At 40.4% G+C, this 20,859-nt stretch overlaps 1 protein-coding gene across 13 annotated transcripts in view; it reads right to left on the bottom strand.

The window, feature by feature from the left end:
* Positions 1 to 10,359, bottom strand: part of CSNK1A1 (casein kinase 1 alpha 1) — a 49,532-nt gene extending 39,173 nt beyond the window's left edge. For 12 of the 13 annotated variants that reach the window (XR_003035337.2, XM_005209556.5, XM_005209554.5 and 9 more), the window contains exons 1-2: positions 9,771 to 10,359; positions 9,050 to 9,156 (exon numbers count right to left, since the gene is read on the bottom strand). Coding sequence is in view for 12 of the 13 variants with exons in the window: in XM_005209556.5 (XP_005209613.1) it covers positions 9,050 to 9,156; positions 9,771 to 9,893 (230 nt within the window). In the remaining variant the exon portion in view is untranslated. 13 annotated transcript variants of the gene reach the window in all.
* Between the last annotated feature and the right edge of the window lie 10,500 nt (positions 10,360 to 20,859).

The raw sequence follows: 20,859 nt of genomic DNA on the forward strand, positions 1-20,859 counted from the left end.
AACACAAGTTTCAGTTCTTCCTTTGTCATTTTCTTACCTGCATAAGCCATTTTTGCTCACTGGTAAACATTTTTATACTTATCTATCAAGAGATCTCCTAGTAAATATGAGATTATAAAAGCACTACACAAATATAAGGATTACTTTCATTACAAAAAGCAGTTGCCCAACAGTTATGAAATAACAAACAAGACAATAGCATCTCCTACAACAGTCAGAGCCCTCTCAGCAAAATAATCACAAACTACCTACAACAGCTCAAAACAATGAAGTGTCAAAACCTCAGCACAGTATTTCTCAAACTGTGGTTCTCTGGTCTTTAGCCTGAATTATCTGAGGTACTTGACAAAAATACACTTGCAAGGCCCATTCCAGTACTGGTCAAACAAATCTGGGGGTGAGGCAGAAAACTTTACATTTTAAACAAGCTCTGAATGTAATTACTATGCATGGCTGATGTTTGAGAAATGTTGACTAAGCAGGATTCACAAGGAGACATAATGGGGTCTCTGCTGACCTCTCCAATCAAGGCAATCTCTGGATAGCTCAGCATGCTGTCTGATGTTAAGGAAAGGTTATGTCCTCACAGTATGAAATTTAGATATCTCTGCCACTAACTTTCAGCAAGGGACAAAGTCACAACTATATGTCAAGCACATGATATATATTCAAAAAGAATGTAGGTCTCACAAAAACTATCTGTTCACTGAAATGTGCCCATTATCTGAAACTGCATAGTACTCACGTACACATGTATTTGTTGAATAAAAGAAAAGAAATGTTTGCTTATTCTCTAGAAAGTACCGTAAAGTTCACTGACACTCTCCAAGAAAAGAACTTTAATTTTCAGAGAAAAAGCCAACATCACTCCCTTCCTTAAGAAGGATACAAAGTATTAATATTTTGAAGGCTTAAAAAATGAAAACACTAGGTTTTCAGTAAGTAGATATATGTGCTCAGATGCTCAGTCAGGTCTGACTCTTTGCGACCCTATGGATTGTAGCCTGCCAGGCTCCTCTGTCCATGAAATTCTTCAGGCAAGAATACTGGAGTGGGCTGCATTTCCTTCTCCAGGGGACCTTCCTGACCCAGGGATCAAACCCAAGTCTCCTTTATCTTCTGTATTGAAACAGAGATTCTTTACCTGCTGAGCCATCAGGGAAGCTTAGTAGTAAGAATAATTTCGATCAAGTGAGAACAAAAAAAAGCAAAATAAGGTAAGTATGCAAATGAAAGACTTTGAAAATTTGGAATTTGAAACAAAATTTACAAAAACTTCATGCTACCACTTTCCAACAAACAAGGCAGTTTTAAATCAGATCGCATCCTCCCCTCACCATAAAAGCCACCTTACATGTAGATAGAATAGTTTGGCAGTGTAGAAAGTGTAACGGGTAAGTAGTACTCAGAGCAGCCTCCAGAGGACCTGAAATATAGGATAGCCTCAATTTCAGGTTAATTTGCAAACACTGTCATTGCACACTTAATGCTGGCACAAATGAAACATGTGATATATACCATGTATGCTTAGTCACTGTCACCATCTTGCTTCCTTAAAAAAAAAAAAAAAAATTCTCCTGTAGAAAAAATTCCAAGTTTGAGCCAAAAGAAGTTCCAAAAGGCCAACAAACCATGGATAAATACTGAAGCTGACAAAGGTCCACATTAGCAAGCCTTTACTGTGAAATTAACATACATTAGCATTTTGATGGGAGAAGGCAATGGCACCCTACTCCAGTACTCTTGCCTGGAAAATCCCATGGACGGAGGAGCCTGGTAGGCTGCAGTCCACGAGGTCACTAAGAGTCCGACACGACTGAGCAACTTTCCTTTCACCTTTCACTTTCATGCACTGGAGAAGGAAATGGCAACCCACACCACTGTTCCTGCCTGGAGAATCCCAGGGACGGGGGAGCCTGGTAGGCTTCCATCTATGGGGTCGCAGAGTCGGACACGACTGAAGCGACTTAGCAGCAGCAGCAGCATTTTGATATGTCAGTATCTCTACATCAGGATTCAAAGCTAAATCAACCAGTACAGCCATGTTTCCATTTGTTCACTTAAGAAATACTAGATTTGGTCCAGTGGTTAGGAGTCCGGGCTTCCACTGTGGGGGGGGACCCAGTTTCAATCCCTGGCTGGGTAACAAGGATTCCGTAAGCCACATGGTGTAGCCAAGAAAACCCCAAAACTAAATTAAACCAGAAGTCATACCCTCAAATCAATTAATTCAAAATATGAGGTTAGAAGCCAGGTGTCAATATTTTTTTAAAGTTTTCTAAGTGATTACAACGTGCTACGAAGTTTGTGAACCACTGATACTGTTGAGACAGTAAAGTCTATTCAAATATCACATTAGCTTTGTGACTTTAGGCAAATTAACTATTCTGACTCAACTTACAGAATTCCTGTAATGATTAAATGAGACCATGGGCAATGCCTGGATGTTGGTTCTTTTTTTTTTTTTTTGGCATGTGGATGGATGCCACTAATTTATATAATGCATTTAAAAAAACTCAAGACCGAGATAGTCTTACAAAATCCCTTTTATAAAGGAAAGCTGACATTCATGATAGAATTCATTCAAGGTTCAAATCTAGATGACACCACAGACAGAACCTAAGTATTGACTCTCAATATAATGCCCTTTCCATTTCCTTTCTTATTGAGGATCAGAAAAATAAAATATAAAAATAAAAATAAAGATCAAAATGTACCCTCCAACTAAACATTTTTCTACAGCACTTCTGAAGTCCCTATTAAACATACCCCACTGATGACTATCAGACAAGGAAAAAGCAATATTTTAGTTATTCAGAGGAGGAAAATAAGTAAAGATCTCAACCGCCACTGAGTATCACCAACCCAACTCAGTCATTTTATTAGGTTAGTATACATCATGGTGATAAACATATTACTAACTTGTAGTTGTACATACTGACAAATCAACATCAAATCCAGAAAAATAATGTTACAATAATTCACAAGGTCAATTAAAAAATATATAAAACCTATGTTGTCACAAAATGTCGCCTACCAAGGATTAGCAGTATTAAAAAAAATGAAATATTCTTTATGTCAATAAGGAGGGTGGCTTACAGTGTATGAATTTGTCAAAACTTATTCAATGATACATTAATCTATATATATATATACACTACACTGTATGAAAATTACATCTCATTAAAAAGATTCCATTAAGACATGGATCAGTATATGTTATCACTAGTTTTTTCACAATTTTTAAGAGCCACTTGTATCATATAAAAACAGTACAGAAAACATCATTTAGACTAGGTATTCATTTATATTATGAAAGCTATTAAGATGCTCATTTAGCTTCAGAAAACATTCTGTTAAAACTCAAGGACTGATCTTAAAAACAAAATGGAATACAGCTTCCCTGGTAGCTCCGTGGTAAAGAATCCGCCTACCAATGCAAGAGACCAATGCAGGTGTTCCATCCCTGATCTGGAAGATCCCACATGCCTCAAAGAAACTAAGCCTATGTGCCATACACAACCACTGAGCTCGTATGCTGTAGCTACCGAAACCCACCTGACCTAGAGGCCATGCTCCACAACAAGAAGCCTGCGCACCGCAACTAGAGTTAACGCCCAACTCTCCGCAACTAGAGGAAAGTTTACCTGCACAGCAACACAGACCCAGCAGAGCCAAAAATAAACACACAAAATTATATTTCAAAAAAGAATAAAATGGAATAAGTTAAAAAGATTAAATGAGTTAACATTTGTTTCAAATTCAAATTCTCTTGTACAGACTTCTTGACATTGAAGTTTCTGCTAAACAGGACAGATCGTGAGAAAACCTTAGCAAATCATATCTTAGATACATATTAAGTATTAGATACTGTTTTCTAGTTACTAAGTCATATCCGACTCTGCAACTCCATGAACCGTAGCCCACCAAGCTCCTCTGTACATGGGATTTCCCAGGCAAGAATACTGGAGTGGGTTGTCATTTCCTTCACCAGGCGATCTTCCTGACTGAGGGATCAAACCCATATCTCTGGCATTGACAGGCAGATTCTTTATCACGAAACCAGCAGGGAAGCCCCACAGATTAAGTATACTCAGAAACAAAATGACCTAGCTCTAAAAAATGACTAAAGCCATGGCAGTAAAATCCACGGACTATACAAATGTTTACAAGTATCACTCCACTTTAAGATACAAATCAATAACATCCATTAAAGTTCTCATCCAGCAATCCATGGACTCAAAAGGAAGAGAAAGGGTTATAAGAATTATAAGGATCTAATGGGCTTCCTAGTGGCTCAGAAGGTAAAAAATGTGCCTGCAATGTGGGAGAACAAGGTTGTATCCCTGGGTCAGGAAGATCCCCTGGAGAAGAGAATGGCAACCCACTCCAGTATTCTTGCCTAGTGAATCCCATGGACAGAGGAGCCTGGCGTGCTACAGTAACACTTTCACAATTGAGTAACAGTGCAAACAATAGGTTACTTACATTTATCAGTTTTTCTGCATGAGACCAAATGCCATAAAGGAAGGAGGCACAATATAGGTCTGCAGCATCAAGTGAAAAGGTGTGGGGTATGTACGCAGACATAATGTGATCTTGACATAAAGGTGAAAACTGCCCCAAGAAAACTTTAAGTTAGGAGACATCTAGTAAGAAGTACTGAAGAAGACTCAATAGTCTAATCTGTATCATCGAGTGTGGCTATTTCTCAAGTTTCATCCAGCTCCAAATGCTATCTAAGCATCATTCCATTACTAGAAGTCCAGCATAAGCCAATGTAAGTACCTTTAGGATATCACAGATTTAGTATATCACAGTTACTCTATGGATTTAGTTACTCTATGAATTAAAATCACATTTCTCATGTGGTGATCTGTAACATTATCTCTCTAACAAAGACATACCCAGTGTAGATGTCATCTTTGTTCTCTGATAACAGTATTAGAACTTATTTACAGGATATATGCTCAGTGCCAAAAAGCTAAGATTAAAATTTAAGCTGCTTTTAACACTGAACAGTAAGGATTAACTTATACTTTACAAATATCTCCCAGGATTTCTGACATTCAGAGAGGGCAAAAAAAGAAAGGGGGGGAGGGGTTAAAAAAAAAAAACAACAAAAAACCCAGACAACCAAAATTATCCTATGCCCTTTCCCACTTTCTTTATCATATTTTCTATAAAAGTGTCCCCATTAATTTACTTCCTCCTAAATAGTAACTGATGGTTTACCTGATGCAGATAGTATTTTCAAGGTCCTGAGTGGTATCTCACTACTAAAATATCATTCAAAGGTAAGATCTAGACTAAACACCAAACTGTGATGAAATGCTTTCTAGCTACCATCATCTGAAAATAAATCTTAAAATTTCATAGCCACAAGTCCTAAGATCAACTAGGCCAGTGACTTATTTAAGTAGGGAAACTTGTTGAAACAAAACCCTACTTGGGTTTTCCTGGTGGCTTAGTGGTACAGAATCCTCCTGCTAATGCAGGGGACACAAGTTCCATCCCTGGTTCAGGAAGAGCCCACATGTCTTGAAGCAACTAAGCCTGCATGCAGCAAATGCTGAAGCCTACACTCTTAGTGCCCAGTGTGCGGCAATAAAAGATGTTGAAGTCAGACGCCTGTGCACCGCAACTAGAGAGTAGCCCCTGCTCACTCCAACTGAAGGCCTACGCACAGCAATTAATGAAGACCCAGCATAGTCAAAAAAATAAAATAACTGCTAAAGACAAAACAAACCCTACCAAAAAGCTCAGTGTGCAAAACTTTTTCCAAGAGAAGAGTAGGAAATTCTCCAAACTTTTCTTTCCAGCACACTTCTACCCCAACAAAATTAGAAAATTACCAACTTGGTAAAATCTTATTTCAAAAAAGAGGAAACTGATACGCCCAAAAAGATTAAGGGACTGACTGACCCCAGATGACTCAGTCAATACCACATGGCGGATTTAGAGAACCTATTTGAAGTGAACAACAGATTTGAATTCAGTTCAAAGTAGCACAAAAAAAGGAGGGTTGTAACAGAAACAAAGTAACTTAAAATGAGCTCCCAGAGGTCAATTCACAAGTCCCAAAGGCTTTTAGTTTCTTAAAAATATCTAGAGACTGAACACCATCCTCCCCTTCTTGCTCTTTATACTCACTGGATGCTGTGCTTCTGCACAACAGATCCCTTAATAAGGTCCTTACAAACTAAGGACTTGATAAGGCAGATATGCTATAATATATAAGCCCGGTAATTTTCAGCCTTTCTTTTAGAATATCCCATAGAATCTTAAGACAACTTTCAGGGTGAGGGTTGATTGAAGGAGGAGGTAGATATTAGTGAGGTCTAGAAATTTTGGTGTCAAATTTCTAATACAATGGGGAATAGACTGCCTTATTTAATAATAATAAAAGCTAATAAGCAATTTAATTTAGTATTTCCCAAGTAAATATTTATTGAGTGTATTTATTGGGCTTCCCAGGTGGTGGTAAAGAATCCGCCTGCCAATGCAGGAGACACAGGAGACACAAGAGACGGGTTCAATCCCTGAGTCGGGAAGATCCCCTACAGCAGGAAATGGCGACTCGCTCCAGTATTCTTCTCTAGAAAATTCCATGGACAGAGGAGTCCATGGGGCCGATAGAGCCAGACATAACTGAGCAACTAAACACAAACACACACGCATATAGTTAATGTGGAAATAGTGGGGAACAAACTAAGCAGAGCAGATGATGTTGCCACCCAAAATAAAGAAAGCTTATGCATAAGTCTTTCTTATCCTTCCCACATCAGTGGACAAACAGTTCTCTCTCATACTTTAAAACCAATGATCCACTTTTTGTTTCTATGTACCTGGACTATACCACTCCTAAAACAAGTTCACTCTTTCCTCACCCTCATTCAATAACTACATTCTGCTTTAGAAACTACTCCCAGTAGCCAGACTTCACTGTTGGACAGCCTCCCTGACCAGTTCACCAAGCTTTCTTCCTTAGAGTCAGTCAGATCCTGAAATCCCATCTCCTCTCCCAAGAAGTCTTAGCTTGAAAGTCAGGTTAATCTCTTTAGCTCCACCCAGTTTGTAACTCCACAATTCCCTCTGCTTTCAAGTTCTGAGAATTTTGCTCAAAGGTCAATTTCATTTATTTATGTGGGTAATCACCATATTAACTACTGCCCTCATTGGTGTATAAGTGCTGTTCTTAAATAAAAGCTACCAAATAAAACTGCACGTACTTAATTTGGAGCTAGCACTGAAAATGCCAGATATTTATTGCTTTTGTGAAAATCATTTTACATTAAATTCAACCTGATTTGTGAAATTTATAAAACCTCCCAGCCTCAAAAGCATTAGGTCAGTGAAGCCAGACACAAATGACCTCATACTGCATGACTGCATTTCCATTTAATTCTAAGAAAAACTAGTAATGGGAAGTAAATCAGCAAGGGCCAGGGTGGAGAGATGAAAATATATGCAAAAGGAAAGAAATTTAAAATTCTTAGGCTAACACAAATTTTTTTATTCTGTGACGAAGAAAGATAGTATTTTACTCAAGGTTTTTCATTTTTCCACAGCAGGGTTTTTTTAATGGATGAGAACCATTAAAAATCTCAAATCTGATCATCTCAGATTTCACATTAATCTTTATCTTGTAAGATAAACCTGGTATTTTCTTCCTAATAATTTATTCTGACTTCCAACCAATAGAAAATTGTATCCTTCAATTTCTCCATTAAAAATGTTTATGACCATTGAAAATTTTTTTAAGGATGGTGTGTCTCTGGTTGTTTTCACATCAGAATTAATGTATATAATCCAGTTAATTCAAGATTTGAAGAATAAAAGCTAGGATAGTAAAAGAGGCTACAGTAAATACCATTCCACTTAATTCTCCACTATATCTGGATCTTCTTGCAAATGTTATTATTAAATAATTGTTGGAAAAGGGCTGGGTCTTAAACTGTGTTTTAGTCTTTATCCTAGGAAGATATTCTTTAATCTTTAAAATCGAACTATTATAAAATCCTTTAATAATTTAAAAGGACCCAGTGTCTTCATCTGGTCATCATCTATTCTTATTACTATTTGCCTTCACCAATATCCCATCTCCAAAAAAAAGCTACAATTTCCCAGACGTGAGGAGTTACTGACCAAGTAACTCAACAGGTTAAAGTTACTTGTCAAACTGCGGTTACATGATTAAGCTTCCTTTTAATACAACTGAGTCAATTTCAACATAGTGTTGCTCAAACTGCCTTTGTCATTTCCCACAAAATTTCGTACACAGACTGAAATGCAACAAACATTACCATTCTTTACAGAGTTACTTAACACTTCTGGAAAGGACTATGAGAGATTTTGCATAGTAAACTTAATTTCACATCTCATTTGCTGCAGAGATCACAAACAGGCTGTCACTATGCCATCTCTTTCCTTGAACCTCACCACTGCCTGCGGCTTTATTCTAGGCTTTTCAAAGGTTTAATCAACTCGGAGCCGCCAAAGAGGGAATCCAGGAAGCATAACTTATGAACCCAAGCAGTGAAAAGGGCAGGAATATGTGGTTGAGTCACGTCGTTCCGCCATTTTCTAAGCGGAGGAGGAAGACATGTTGGAACAAAAACACAACAAAAGAGCAGCCATTTCCAAGCCAGCTCCAATAGCAACCCGAAGTGGCCCAGCCCGGTCACTTCGGCACCCTCAAATCCACTTCGCTGGACAAACCTAAGGAACAGCTGAGGTGAAAGAAAGCAGTAGGCAACCCTTCCGCGTTGGGATCAAAGATGACCTGCATACTTTTCACTGCAAATGAAAGCCTCGGGAAGAATGACGGAAGCTAAACGAAGCAGAGTGTTAACAAAAAACTGAAATCCTAAACTAAGTTGGCAAACTAAAATTTACCGTGATTGTGGTGACTTACGCTTCACAGGAAACCCAGGTAACTCAAAATGCCAAGAGCCGGATTCAGCTGGTCCCATTGCCTGCCTCTTACACATTTTCTCCCATTCTGTACTTCCCTCAGAAGATCGCCTGTTCGCTCAAGGATTCTTACCGTATGTGGGGGATGCCAACCCCACCTTGAAGAATCTTATAGAGTTTGCTCTCGTACAGCAACTGGGGATGCCTGGCCTTCTGGGATTCTAGCTTCACTGCCACCTCCTGCAGGGGAAAGAGGGGATGATGGCATCAACATCCTTATGGATTCAATGTCACTTGGGAAAAGGGGGAAACATGAGCACATCTCCAACTCTCGGCTAGAATGTGGTGAGAGGCTGGGAAGAGAAAGATCTCTGTAATTATAAAACGAGGCAACCAGCCTCAAAGGCCTCTTCAGGGGGCAGTGACGAAAGCGGCACGTCCTCTGAAGTATAAGAAAATGATTCATCCAGAAAACGTAATGAGGGTTATGAGTAAACCAGGAGATAGGGAGCTGGCCTAATGGGAACAAGAACCCCAGTCAACTAAAAATACAGGAAGAAAACGAGGGGATCCCAGAAATAAGATTCTGCCGTTCTCACCTTAAACGACGGTTTTTTTAAAGTTCGATTAAGGTGTATTTTTAACAAGCTAGGAAACTTCCTAGTATACCCAACCTTTCTCTCGGGTTCTTTCCTTTTAGGGAAAGACAGCGGGGGAGGTTCCTAAGACAGGAAAACTGGCTCCTTCTGGACTTCCCAGTGCGTGAGTGCGGTGGGAAAAGGCCCGAGAGTTCGCGGGGCGGGGGAGTGAGGACAGGCGCAGCGTAGTCGTGAACCCCACCCCAGGTGATTTACCTCGCCGTTGGTGATGTTGATCGCCAAATAAATGTCCCCGAAGGAGCCAGACCCGATCTTCCGTACCAGTTTATATTTCCCTCCGACAATGAATTCGGCCTTGGAGCCGCTGCTGCTCGCCATCCTGAGAGACGAAGATGGAGGCTGGGGCTAAGCCCCGACACCTCTAAAGGGAGGATGGAGGCCTCTAGGGCTCGACCACGGAAAGGCTGTGGAGAGCGGCAGGAAACAGAAAACGATGGCTCTTTTTCGGCGTTACAGAGCCCAGAATCGGCCAAGGGGAACCTGATCACCAATGCTGTCAGGTTTTTTGGCCAGGCCGCAGATTGTTGAAGGAGTTCTCGCGGTTACCAGGCTGAGCCACTTGTTTCTGGCGGCCGCCGCTGTCCCGCTTTCCCGGCGACGCCGCGGGCTGGAAAAGGAGAGCGGTGAAGCTAGGGCGGCGATACCGCTGCCACCACTGCCGCCGGCTCCCGCCCGGAGGGACCCCTGTCACTCCGCCGACGCCGCCATCTTGTTACTCCGGCTCCAACCAACACAAAATGCCCCCAGTCCCCGGGAGCCGCTTCTTCACAGCGCAGAGCACTGTGGGAAAGGGATCGCGAGCGCTAGCCCCGGAGGGTCGACAGCAAGAGGGAGGGCGGAACCGGATCCGTGAGAGTCGCGGCCCACGCTCTGAACGTCACTCCATCACCGCCCAATTGCGCACGCGTACTGCAACCCTGCTTACTGCGCAAGCGTGCTGTGGTCTCTTCTCATCCCCGCCCGGGGCCCATTTCCACTTCCGGTCGTCGACTTGCACTCTGAACTACCTGTTAATCACCTCAGACCCGCCTGTTTTCTGAAAGGCCTCGCCGCCCCAAGCCTACAGAGCGTATTAGGGAGGAGTCACCTTCATTTTTCTTGGAAGATGGTGCGTCAGGCCTTAAGAGTTGGGTATTGACCTTTGAGGCGGTTTTTAACCTTTTGATCTTTACTGGGGCTACTCCCCCCCAACCGGCCCTTTCCAGTTCAGTATCTTTTGAAAGAGGCTGTTGCCTCTGGTGGAAAGAAAGAGAAAAGCAGGCCTGTACGGGCTGGTTCAGGGCTTGGTGTTTTACCAGTCTAGCTGAGGAGTCTTACTAGAATTCTGCGCTTTAGGGAGAGTTGGATTCCCTATTTTAACAGAGACGAAAAGAGGGAGAGCAGGAATTAACCCTGCCCCTCTAAGTCTTTGTGTTGTTTACCCACTGATACTTGATACCCAAAGGGGGCAAAAATCCGAGTAATGTTAGTGACCAATACATAATCAATAGAAAATAAGATTTAGAGCCGTGAAAAAACTTGCACATATAAAGGTTATCCTCTTCGCAACCCCCACCCCCACCCCGACAAAGAAACGTGGAAAAATCGTATCTTGGTCTTGTTGAAAACTGCATTCTGGACCGAAAAACAGGGTAGAAATAACTTCATTATAGAACTGACTACGTTTAAAACTTTACACAATAGAATTTTTTTTACTAAAAATTGGTCAGAGAATCAAATCTTGAGCACAATTTCATTTAGAAAAATTTAAACTGGGAAAATTGGGCTTGGTAGTAATGATAATCTGAAAAGAAAGCTGCATAATGGTGTTTCATTTGCAATATGAATCAAGCCCTGATGGATGAGTGAATCAAAGCCTCGGTTGTGAAAACTTACATAGAAAATCTATCCCAAATAAGATAATTTTGTAAAAACGGACAAAAATGTAGACTTAGTTGCAGCCTCGATAGCTGATCAAGTAGTAATGGGGTTCATCCTGGAAGATATCTTAAGTGGAATTCCTACATGGTACTTTATTTCTGGCTTAAATATTTGTATTCATAAAGCTCTGACCTAAATGTCTTGAATTTGATAACGGAAAAAAGACTAAGGTTTAACGTGAAGTTTTCGCACTAACAAAACCCAAGCCACCTGACTCCCAATTCAGCACTGTTGGACAGCCTCCTTTGGTGATTCTACGTGTGTCTGGTTTACTTTAAATTCTCTGCTGTCAGGATTCTGGTGTTTGTTTGTTTGTTTTTAAGTCAAGTTTAAGCCTCCTGAATTTTTCAAGTTTCCAAAGATAGCTATTATTCTGCTGATTTTTTTTTTACCACAGCCATCCAAAATTTAAAGGATTCCTCAGCTTGAAGAGTTCCCTATATAAGGGGTGGAGGATACATTTAAAGAATTCCCCGCCCCCCCCCAGTAGAGAGGACACAAATGCTCAGCTGGGGGTTGGGGGATAAGGATATGCGTGAAGTGGACCAGATTAGGGATTCCTAGAGGTCTCTGTGTGGACAGGGGCAAGTCCAGCAAAGTTTTCCATGAGATACCTAGAAAAAAGCAGGATAATGCATTTTTTCATTTATCTAATTTCAAGTTATGCTTCTGAGATTTTATCTTATGTATGTGTTGTTAAAGTGCCCTTTTATAAAATGGTCCTGATGGTAGATGGTTGTTTTGTTAATATCCTTGTTTGGCAAAACTAAATGTTCACACTTTATGTCTGCCTTACCCCACCCCCTTTTTAAACCTTTTATAAGCTTTTGAAATGCCGAGCTCTGGGACTCCCTAGTCTAAATAACTTTTAGAAGCCCTTTCACCTGGAGAGTCTGTTGTTTTATGTGAATATTTGGTGTGTCTCCTCACTTGTTTCCTGCCTTCTGTAATCACTATTCCAATACTGACACTACTCCAGCAAAATGTACTGGAATATTGCCAGTGGTTATAGCCTTTTTTAGATGTGATTTCAATTGAAAATCTTAAGATTTAAATTTATTAGGTTAAGAAGGGCAAAAGTTGGGGTTTTTTAATGTAGAAATGGAAGTTTTAGGTGTTGGCTACGAATTCAGCCTTCTCCTAAAATGAAGTGTTGTTTGTGGTAACTTTCAGCCTCAGTAATTGAAGGATTACCTGTTTGGGTGGTATTTTAGTTACAAATAAATCATTCTGTTGTTTTGAATCAGCAGCAGTTTTAGCGTAATAGAGGAAGTCTTCTACAATGTGCCAAAATGTAATTCCTAACTCCTGGGTCAACTGAATTCACCAAAAATATAGTGTAAAGTGGGCTTCCCTGGTGGCTCAGACAGTGAAGAATTTGCCTGCAATGCAGGAGACCCAGGTTCAATCCTTGGGAAGATCCCCTGGAGAAGGGAATGGCAACCCACTCCAGTATTCTTGCCTGGAGAATTTCATGGACAGAGGAACCTGGTGGGCTACGGTTCATGTGGTCACAAAGAGTCAGACACCACTAAGTGACTTATCACTTTCACGTTTTCATAATTTATTTAAGACCTTGAATGAAATTTTTGAGATCACCTATTTCAATAATCTTTTTTTTGCCCATGCCATGAGTGGGACCTTAGTTCCCTGACCAGGGATCAAACCTGTGCCTCCTACAGTGGAAGCATGACGTCCTAACCACTGGATAACCAGCTAATTCCCAATAGTCATATTTTTAAATGTTTTGCAGTCTACACAGTGCTTTCACACATTTTAGTTGTGCCCAACTAGGATAAAGTGGCTTGCCCCACATTGTACAGATCTTAGTGGCAAAGGAAGGATTAGAACCCCAACCTCTAACTGAAAGAAAAGAATTAAAAGGGTAGAAAGTGAATTGGAACAATCATGCCCTGGTGATTGATTTACTTCTGTTTTCAGAGAGATGTCCAGATAAATTGAAAACTTTTTTAAACCACAATGTTTATGCAAAGGTCACTGGTAACCGGAGTATGTTTTAAGTAAAGTGATAAAGATAAGCATAAGAGGTGTAGATTGCTGCAGTAAGAAAGAAAGAAAAACATAAGGGCAAGGACTTCCTGGTGGTCCAGTGGCTAAGACTCTGTACTCCTTATGCAGGGGGCCCAAATTCAATCCCTGGTCAGAGAACTAGATCCCACATGCCGCAACTAAAGATCCTGCATGCCACAACTAAGACTACTGTGCAGCCAGATAAATATTTAAAAAAAAAAGGGGGGGGGCAACCTGTCCATCTCTAGGGTTGTTTGGTACCAATAAGTAGAAAAATGGAATGGCTTAGAATATGTCAAATGCTGCTTCAGGTGTTTTAACTGTTACAGAGCTTTGTGTATAATCAGTATCAGATAAGGGAGTTAATGAGGTGACTGCACACTTAGGAACATTAGAAATGTCTTATTGGATCTATTCAGTCTTTTTTCTAGTCTTTGACAATGGCAGCAATTTCTGTCTTCCTTTCTGGTCTCAGTTCCTATTCTCCCCTTCTGCATTATTCACAAGCTTTTATGAAAGTGTATAGCTGCATCTATGATAGCAACTTCAAACACTTTTGAGACTTTCTGCAAACATTTCTTTTTATGGTGTTCAGTTCAGTTCAGTTCAGTCGCTCAGTTGTGTCCGACTCTTTTCGACCCCATGAATCGCAGCACGCCAGGCCTCCCTGAATTTATCCCGATTAATTTAATTCTTTGAACACATCTGTGGTTTTGACCCATATGGCTTCAAGATTCTAAAATTGGTATCTTCCATATATGTTACCCAGTGAACTTTTACACATATCAAATGTTGAATTCTCTTTTCCTTATAAAAGTAACAAGTATTCATTTGAAAAATTTAGATAAATCAGAAAAAAAAGAAATAAAAACGTATAGAGATAATGATGAAATGTTAATTTGCTGTATATAAATGGCCAGTATTTTTTTCAATGTGTGTTCTGTGTCTATTTATATGTATCTTGAATGTGTGTGCATTTATCAACACACATGTATAGCACTGCAGAATCGATGCTTTTGAATTATGGTGCTAGAGAAAACTCAAGAGCCCCTTAGATTGCATGGAGATCAACCTATCAATCCTGAAGGCAATCAGCCCTGAATATTCATTGAGAAGGACTGATACTGAAGCTGAAGCTCCAATACTTTGGCCACCTGATGTGAAGAGCTGACTCATTGAAAGGGACCTTGATGCTGGGAAAGATTGAGGGCAGGAGGAGAAGGGGGCAATAGAGGATAAAATGGTTGGATGGCGTCATCAACACAACAGACATGAGTTTGAGCAAACTCCGGGAGGTAGTGAAGGACAGGGAAGCCTGGCGTGATGTACTCTGTGGAGTCGAAAAGAATCAGACACGACTTAGCAACTAAACAACCACCACAACAACATGTGTACATATGTATATTTTATTTCTAAAAAATTTGCAACAAGTACTCATAGTGCACATTCAGTTTGAAGATGGGATTTTCACTTAATGATTTGCTGCAGACATATTTCTCTGTAACTAGTTTTCCAAAATATGATTTTGTAAAAACTGTAAAATTTTTAATTGGAGGATAATTGCTTTACAATACTGTGTAGGTTTCTGCCATGCATCAACAAGAATCAGCCATAGGTATATATATATATGTCTGCTAAAATATGATTTTTAGTGTCTGCATATTAAATATGTATCATATTGCTAGAACTGCATTTACCAATCCTAATGGAGTATTTTAGTTATTTCCAAAATCTTGCTAGTATAAACAATTTCAGTGAATATTCCTATAGCTAAATCTTTGCCCACATCCAGAATTAATTGGTTAGAATTTGTTTTTAGAAATGCTAAAGTCTTAAAATCCCTTATATCATAAACAACTCCTAATTCTGTTTTGGTCATTTGTGATGAATAAGTATTGAATAAGAATTTGTGGGCTATTCTATCTTTTCATTATTTAGATTTATCTTAAAAGTTTAAATCCTTATCATTTCATTCTGTCCTTGAAAGAGGTTGTAAGATTATCTTTTCTGACTAGTCATTGTTATTAATTAGATTTTTCTTTTTTCACAACTCCCCTACTCCCTTTCCCATTCATTTCAAAATCTCAAGAATTTTGTAAATCTGTGGTTTACAAGTCTATACTCATAAGACTGAAAATGTCCCTTTTATGGACACAGCCAGCAGGACACATTTGTTCCCAATTGGTGAAGCAATTGCTTTCTTCAGCTATGTAGATTTATTTGAAGGAAGGGGGCAAATTAGTTTCCTGTAAGAGTGGCTAAGTCGTGTCCGGCTCTTTACAACCCCATGGACTGTAGCACGCCAGGTTTCCCTGTCCTTCACTCTCTCCTGGAGCTTGCCCAAACTCATGTCCATTGAGTTGGTGATGCTATTCAACTGTCTCATCCTCTGTCGCCCCCTTCTCCTGCCCTCAATCTTTCCCAGCATCAGGGTCTTTTCCCGTGAGTCGCCTCTTTGCATCAGGTAGCCAAAGTGTTGGAGCTTCAGCATCAGTTCCTCCAGTGAATATTCAGGGTTGATTTCCCTTGGGAGTGACTGGTTTGATCTCCTTGCTGTCCAAAGGACTCTCAAGAGTCTTCTCCAGCACCACAGTTTGTAAACCATCAATTCTTTGGTGCTCAGCCTTCATTTATGGTCCAACACACATCTGTACTGACTACTGGAAAAACCAGCTATGAGTGTGTTAGTCACTCAGTTGTGTCCGACTCTTTATGACCCTGTGGACTGTAGACTGCCAGGTTCTTCTGTCCATGGGATTTCCCAGGCAAGAATCCTGGAGTGGGTTGCTACTCCCTTCTCCAGGGGATCTTTCTGACCCAGGGATCAAACCTGGGTCCCCTGAAATGCAGGCAGATTTTTTACCATCTGAGCCACCAGGGAAGCCCCATACATGACTACTGGAAACACCATAGCTTTGACTATAAAAGACTTTGTCAGCAAAGTGATGTCTCTGCTTTCTAATACGCTAATCTAATCTAGGTTTGTCATAACTTTTCTTCCAAGGAGCAAGTGTCTATTAATTTTGTGGCTGCAATCACTGTCTGCTGTGATTTTGGAGCCCAAGAAAATAAAATCTGTCCTTGTTTCCACTTTTCCCCATCTATTTGCCATGAAGTAATGGAACTGAATTTAGAAATAATGGCAATCAAAGGATCCTCAAAATCAAGAATATAGTTAACTAAGTGTGAAAAACAGGATAATCTCATATATATTCAAATCTCTAATATTTTGCATGAGTTCAAGTATTCCCACAGATATAAAAGTGTATTCTCACAAAAATGAATATGCAGGTCTTAGAGATGGGAAAGAATTCAAATTGTCACTGTTCCAAAAGTGAGATTAACCCAGACTTTAGTACAGAGGTATTTTAAATGCTTGAGTTGGGCTTCCATGGTGGCTCAGACAGTGAAGAATCCACCTGTAATGTGGGAGACGTGGGTTCCATCCCTGGGTTGGGAAGATCCCCTGGAGGAGGGCATGGCGACCCACTTCAATATTCTTGCCTTGAGAATCCAAGTATGAAAAACAGAATAATCTCATATATATTCAAATCTCTCATTTTGCATGAGTTTAGGTATTCCCACAGATGTAAAATTATTCTCACAAAAATAAATATGCAAGGTCTTAGCGATGGGGAAGAACTTAAACTGTCAGTGTTCCAAAAGTGAGATTAACCCAGACTTTAGTACAGAAGTATTTTAAATGCCTAAGTCAGGCATTTCACTGTGCTTCCTTGGAAGAGAAGGCCTCCTTTGCCACCTATTATGAGTAAAATGTTGCCGTCTACATTTCAGAGTAGCCAGGAACCTGAAGTTTTCCTAACTTTAACAAGAGATCCTGGAAACAGTACTAGAGTAGTGGACCCTTATTTTATTCTTAAAAAGTAATTTGGGGTGGGACAGGAGAAGCCAGATTGAATATCCTTTTATTTGGCTTTTGAAGGGCTGGGTTAAATAGTTTAAGGAAACGTATCTTGATCTGACCTAAGTATTCAGAAGAACTGAATCTTAGTTACGACTCTACCTTAAATGTTTTCTGAGGCTTCCATGTTGTAGTTTCTAAAAAGAGAAGTCAGATACTAAAGATCTTTATAGGTTTAAGAAACGTTGTACTATTTACTAAAGATGATTCCTGTATTTTGAAGCAGAAGGAAGAAATTAATATACTCATCTCCTGTCGTAGCTTCTTAAAATCCAGACAATATATAACATCCTGATGGGCAGGTCCTTACCCGTTCTCCTTAATATTTGTCAGAAAAATAAAATTCTCTAACAGTGAAACACATGGCAATGGATAGATAGTTAGAAACCAGAAGAGATCCCCAAATTAGAAGAGTTTGGGAAATATCTTTTATTTGAAATATTTAAGAAACAGAATTAAATAATTCTCCCTGGAGGTGGAAGAGGAGCCTTACTTAAATGACCTCTGTAGGTCCCTTTTAGTCTAAAAAAATCCCCACTTAGATTCTCTTCAGGGAAAGCACAAAATGATTTAACTCTTCAACACAGCCTTATTCTTGGCAAGGTTGAAATTCAACAGTGAAAATCAAGGAAAATTTGTTTCATATTCTCTTTAAGATTGTTTCCACCAACCCAACGCTTCCCTCTCAGAGTTGCTTTGAAATAATGCCTGAGGCTTTAACTCATTTGTCTGCCATGAACATTCTGCAATGTAATAATTGAATGCCAGAGATGTGTCCTGACAGGAAATTCAAATCATTGATGTTCAATGCACAGGTTAAAGACCTTGCCAAGGCCAGACCTTGAAGGGCACTGTGTAAGTTGAAATGCCTAGGTTCCCCCTGAGTTCCCCACTTCACCCCCATTTATCTTGTTCTGGTCAGTCTATCTGACCTAGCAGTATTTACCTATCAAATTATATTTTACAATTTCTATTTTAATAACAAACTATTAATTCCTGGACACGCACTGTCATGCATGGCATTTGGGGATATTTGTGTAGCTACCTTTTATTTGTAAGAATTTCTTCAGCGTTTTGGGGTTTCTGACGTTGCTCTGTCCCTTTTCTCAGCCTCTTTTCTTTTCCCTTGCATTGTTTATTAGCAAGGGCATGAAACCCTGCTCCCAATGACTCATTATTACTCACCATAGTAATCTACTTTTCTTTGTGAGGCTCAGTTCAGAAGATGCTTGAGTTGCCATTCCTGAGAACAGGTCCTAAGAGCACATCCTGTTAACTCTCATCTCTCCATGCTAATGCCAAGAAGCACTGATACTGATCACAGAAAGTCGAACAGCTGCTTCATTTGATGTTGGCCAAGCCTGACACCACTGCAAGACGACTTTCTGCAGTAAGCAGAGACCAGGATCTGATTGGGGAGAAAAAAAAGAACTCTGGATTGTAGGCTCCTAATCCACAAAGCAAAGGAAATCAAATTGTATTTATAGAGCCCTAGAAAGGGCTCATAAAATTCATAAAGTAATTTGTCATACGCTAAATTATACTTTTCATGACCAGTTTTAGAGATAGGTAAATCATCCCTTGTTATATATGAAACCGAGGAAGGCCCTGTGGAGCTTCCAGGCACAGAGGACCTTTTGTCCCCTGTTTTGTATAGGCAAGATTCCATGACCTTCCCTGAGTTCCAAAGTGCAGATTTGAACCAGTTGCCAATTAAGGGAGGAGCAGCCCAGAAACTATCTGAATCAAGATTAAAGGGACTAGAGAATCTCATCAAGATTAGAGACTGGACCACGTGAGATGAGATTAAGGGCGTGCAAACCCTACTGTCATCCTAATCTTGTCAGAGACCTCACCCTTAAACCATTGTTATAAAACCTTTATCATATCCTCCGCAGGTTGAGACATAGATTTTTGAGGCAGACTCTCAGTGTGTCTCCCTTTGCCTGTTAAAGCATCACCCAAAGCTGTCTCCAAGATTAGATTCGGCACCATACAGAGAGACTGAGCTTTCAGTAACGTGTTCATCTTGTGTCTGAGAAAGCTGAAGCTCTGGAGAGGTCTGGTGACTTACCCAACAGCTCTAGCTTTTGTGAACTCCCTAAGATCCTGGAAAAGAGAAGCAGATGTTTTTCAAGAAAGTTTATGAAACTTCTGTTTTTAAGGTGCACATTAATGGGACCCAAACTCTCTTGCATTTGCAGCTCACTTCTTGAAATTATGTACATGTCCTCTAGAATTTGCTTGGGCAAATCTTTATCGATGGGCATTGGAAACCCCTTGGTTTCTGCATTGAAGCCGTTCCAGTTTTGTCAATGGCACCCCACTCCAGTACTCTTGCCTGGAAAATCCCACAGATGGAGGAGCTTGGTAGGGTGCAGTCCATGGGGTCGCTAAGAGTCGGAGATGACTGAAGCAACTTCACTTTCACTTAAGATCCATAGTAATCCCTGTTCTTTCTCACACTTAGCGTGTCCTGTTCAGACCCTTGGTGCCTGCTGTAGATCTGGATAGGGACTATATTAGCAGTTACTACCTCAGTGGATGTACAGTTGACTTAAATCATCCCCCTCCAGCTGATTGACCCAGCCCATCTTCAGCTCAACTGACCTCTCGGCGTCAGAGTTCTGTCACTTGAGCTCAAGCAGGATCCGGGTCCTGACTTCCATCTGTGTCTGAACTACACTTTTGAGGGCTGACACCCATCTCCTCCATGTCTGATGTTACGAGGATTAGTGAACCAGTTGACAGCTCAAATCCTATAGTCTTTGGCTGTACAACTGGTTCATTGACCCTGGCTACCTGACCTCAATTATTTACCTCCAGTCATTCCTCCTTGACGGAGAAGGCAATGGCACCCCACTCCAGTACTCTTGCTTGGAAAATCCCATGGATGGAGGAGTCTGGTAGGCTGCAGTTCATGGAGTCGCTAAGAGTTGGACACAGCTGAGCGACTTCAGTTTCACTTTTCACTTTCATGCATTGGAGAAGGAAATGGCAACCCACTCCAGTGTTCTTGCCTGAAGAATCCCAGGGACAGGGGAGCCTGGTGGGCTGCCGTCTATGGGGTTGCACAGAGTCAGACACGACTGAAGCGACTTAGCAGCAGCAGCATCCCTCCTTGACAGCGATGCATACGTTTAACTCACTAGTGTTAATTACTTCTGCCTCTCCCTCTTTCATATTCTAAAGCCAACTGACATATTTAAATGTTAGTCCCCAATCAGACTTTCCAGACCCTCTTTACTTTCTCTCAGACCCTGAACCTGATCTGAACTCCTAAGACTGCTTCTTATCCGTGTTCTTCTAGGCTAGGCAAATGATAGACCCTCCTAACCTATATGAAACTTGTATTTTTAATATTTTCTTTTGTTGCTTAGAATTTCAAATTCTTGACCTTCTTAGCTTATA

The sequence above is a fragment of the Bos taurus genome, chromosome 7, assembly GCF_002263795.3.
Source record: "Bos taurus isolate L1 Dominette 01449 registration number 42190680 breed Hereford chromosome 7, ARS-UCD2.0, whole genome shotgun sequence".
Lineage (NCBI taxonomy): Eukaryota > Metazoa > Chordata > Mammalia > Artiodactyla > Bovidae > Bos > Bos taurus.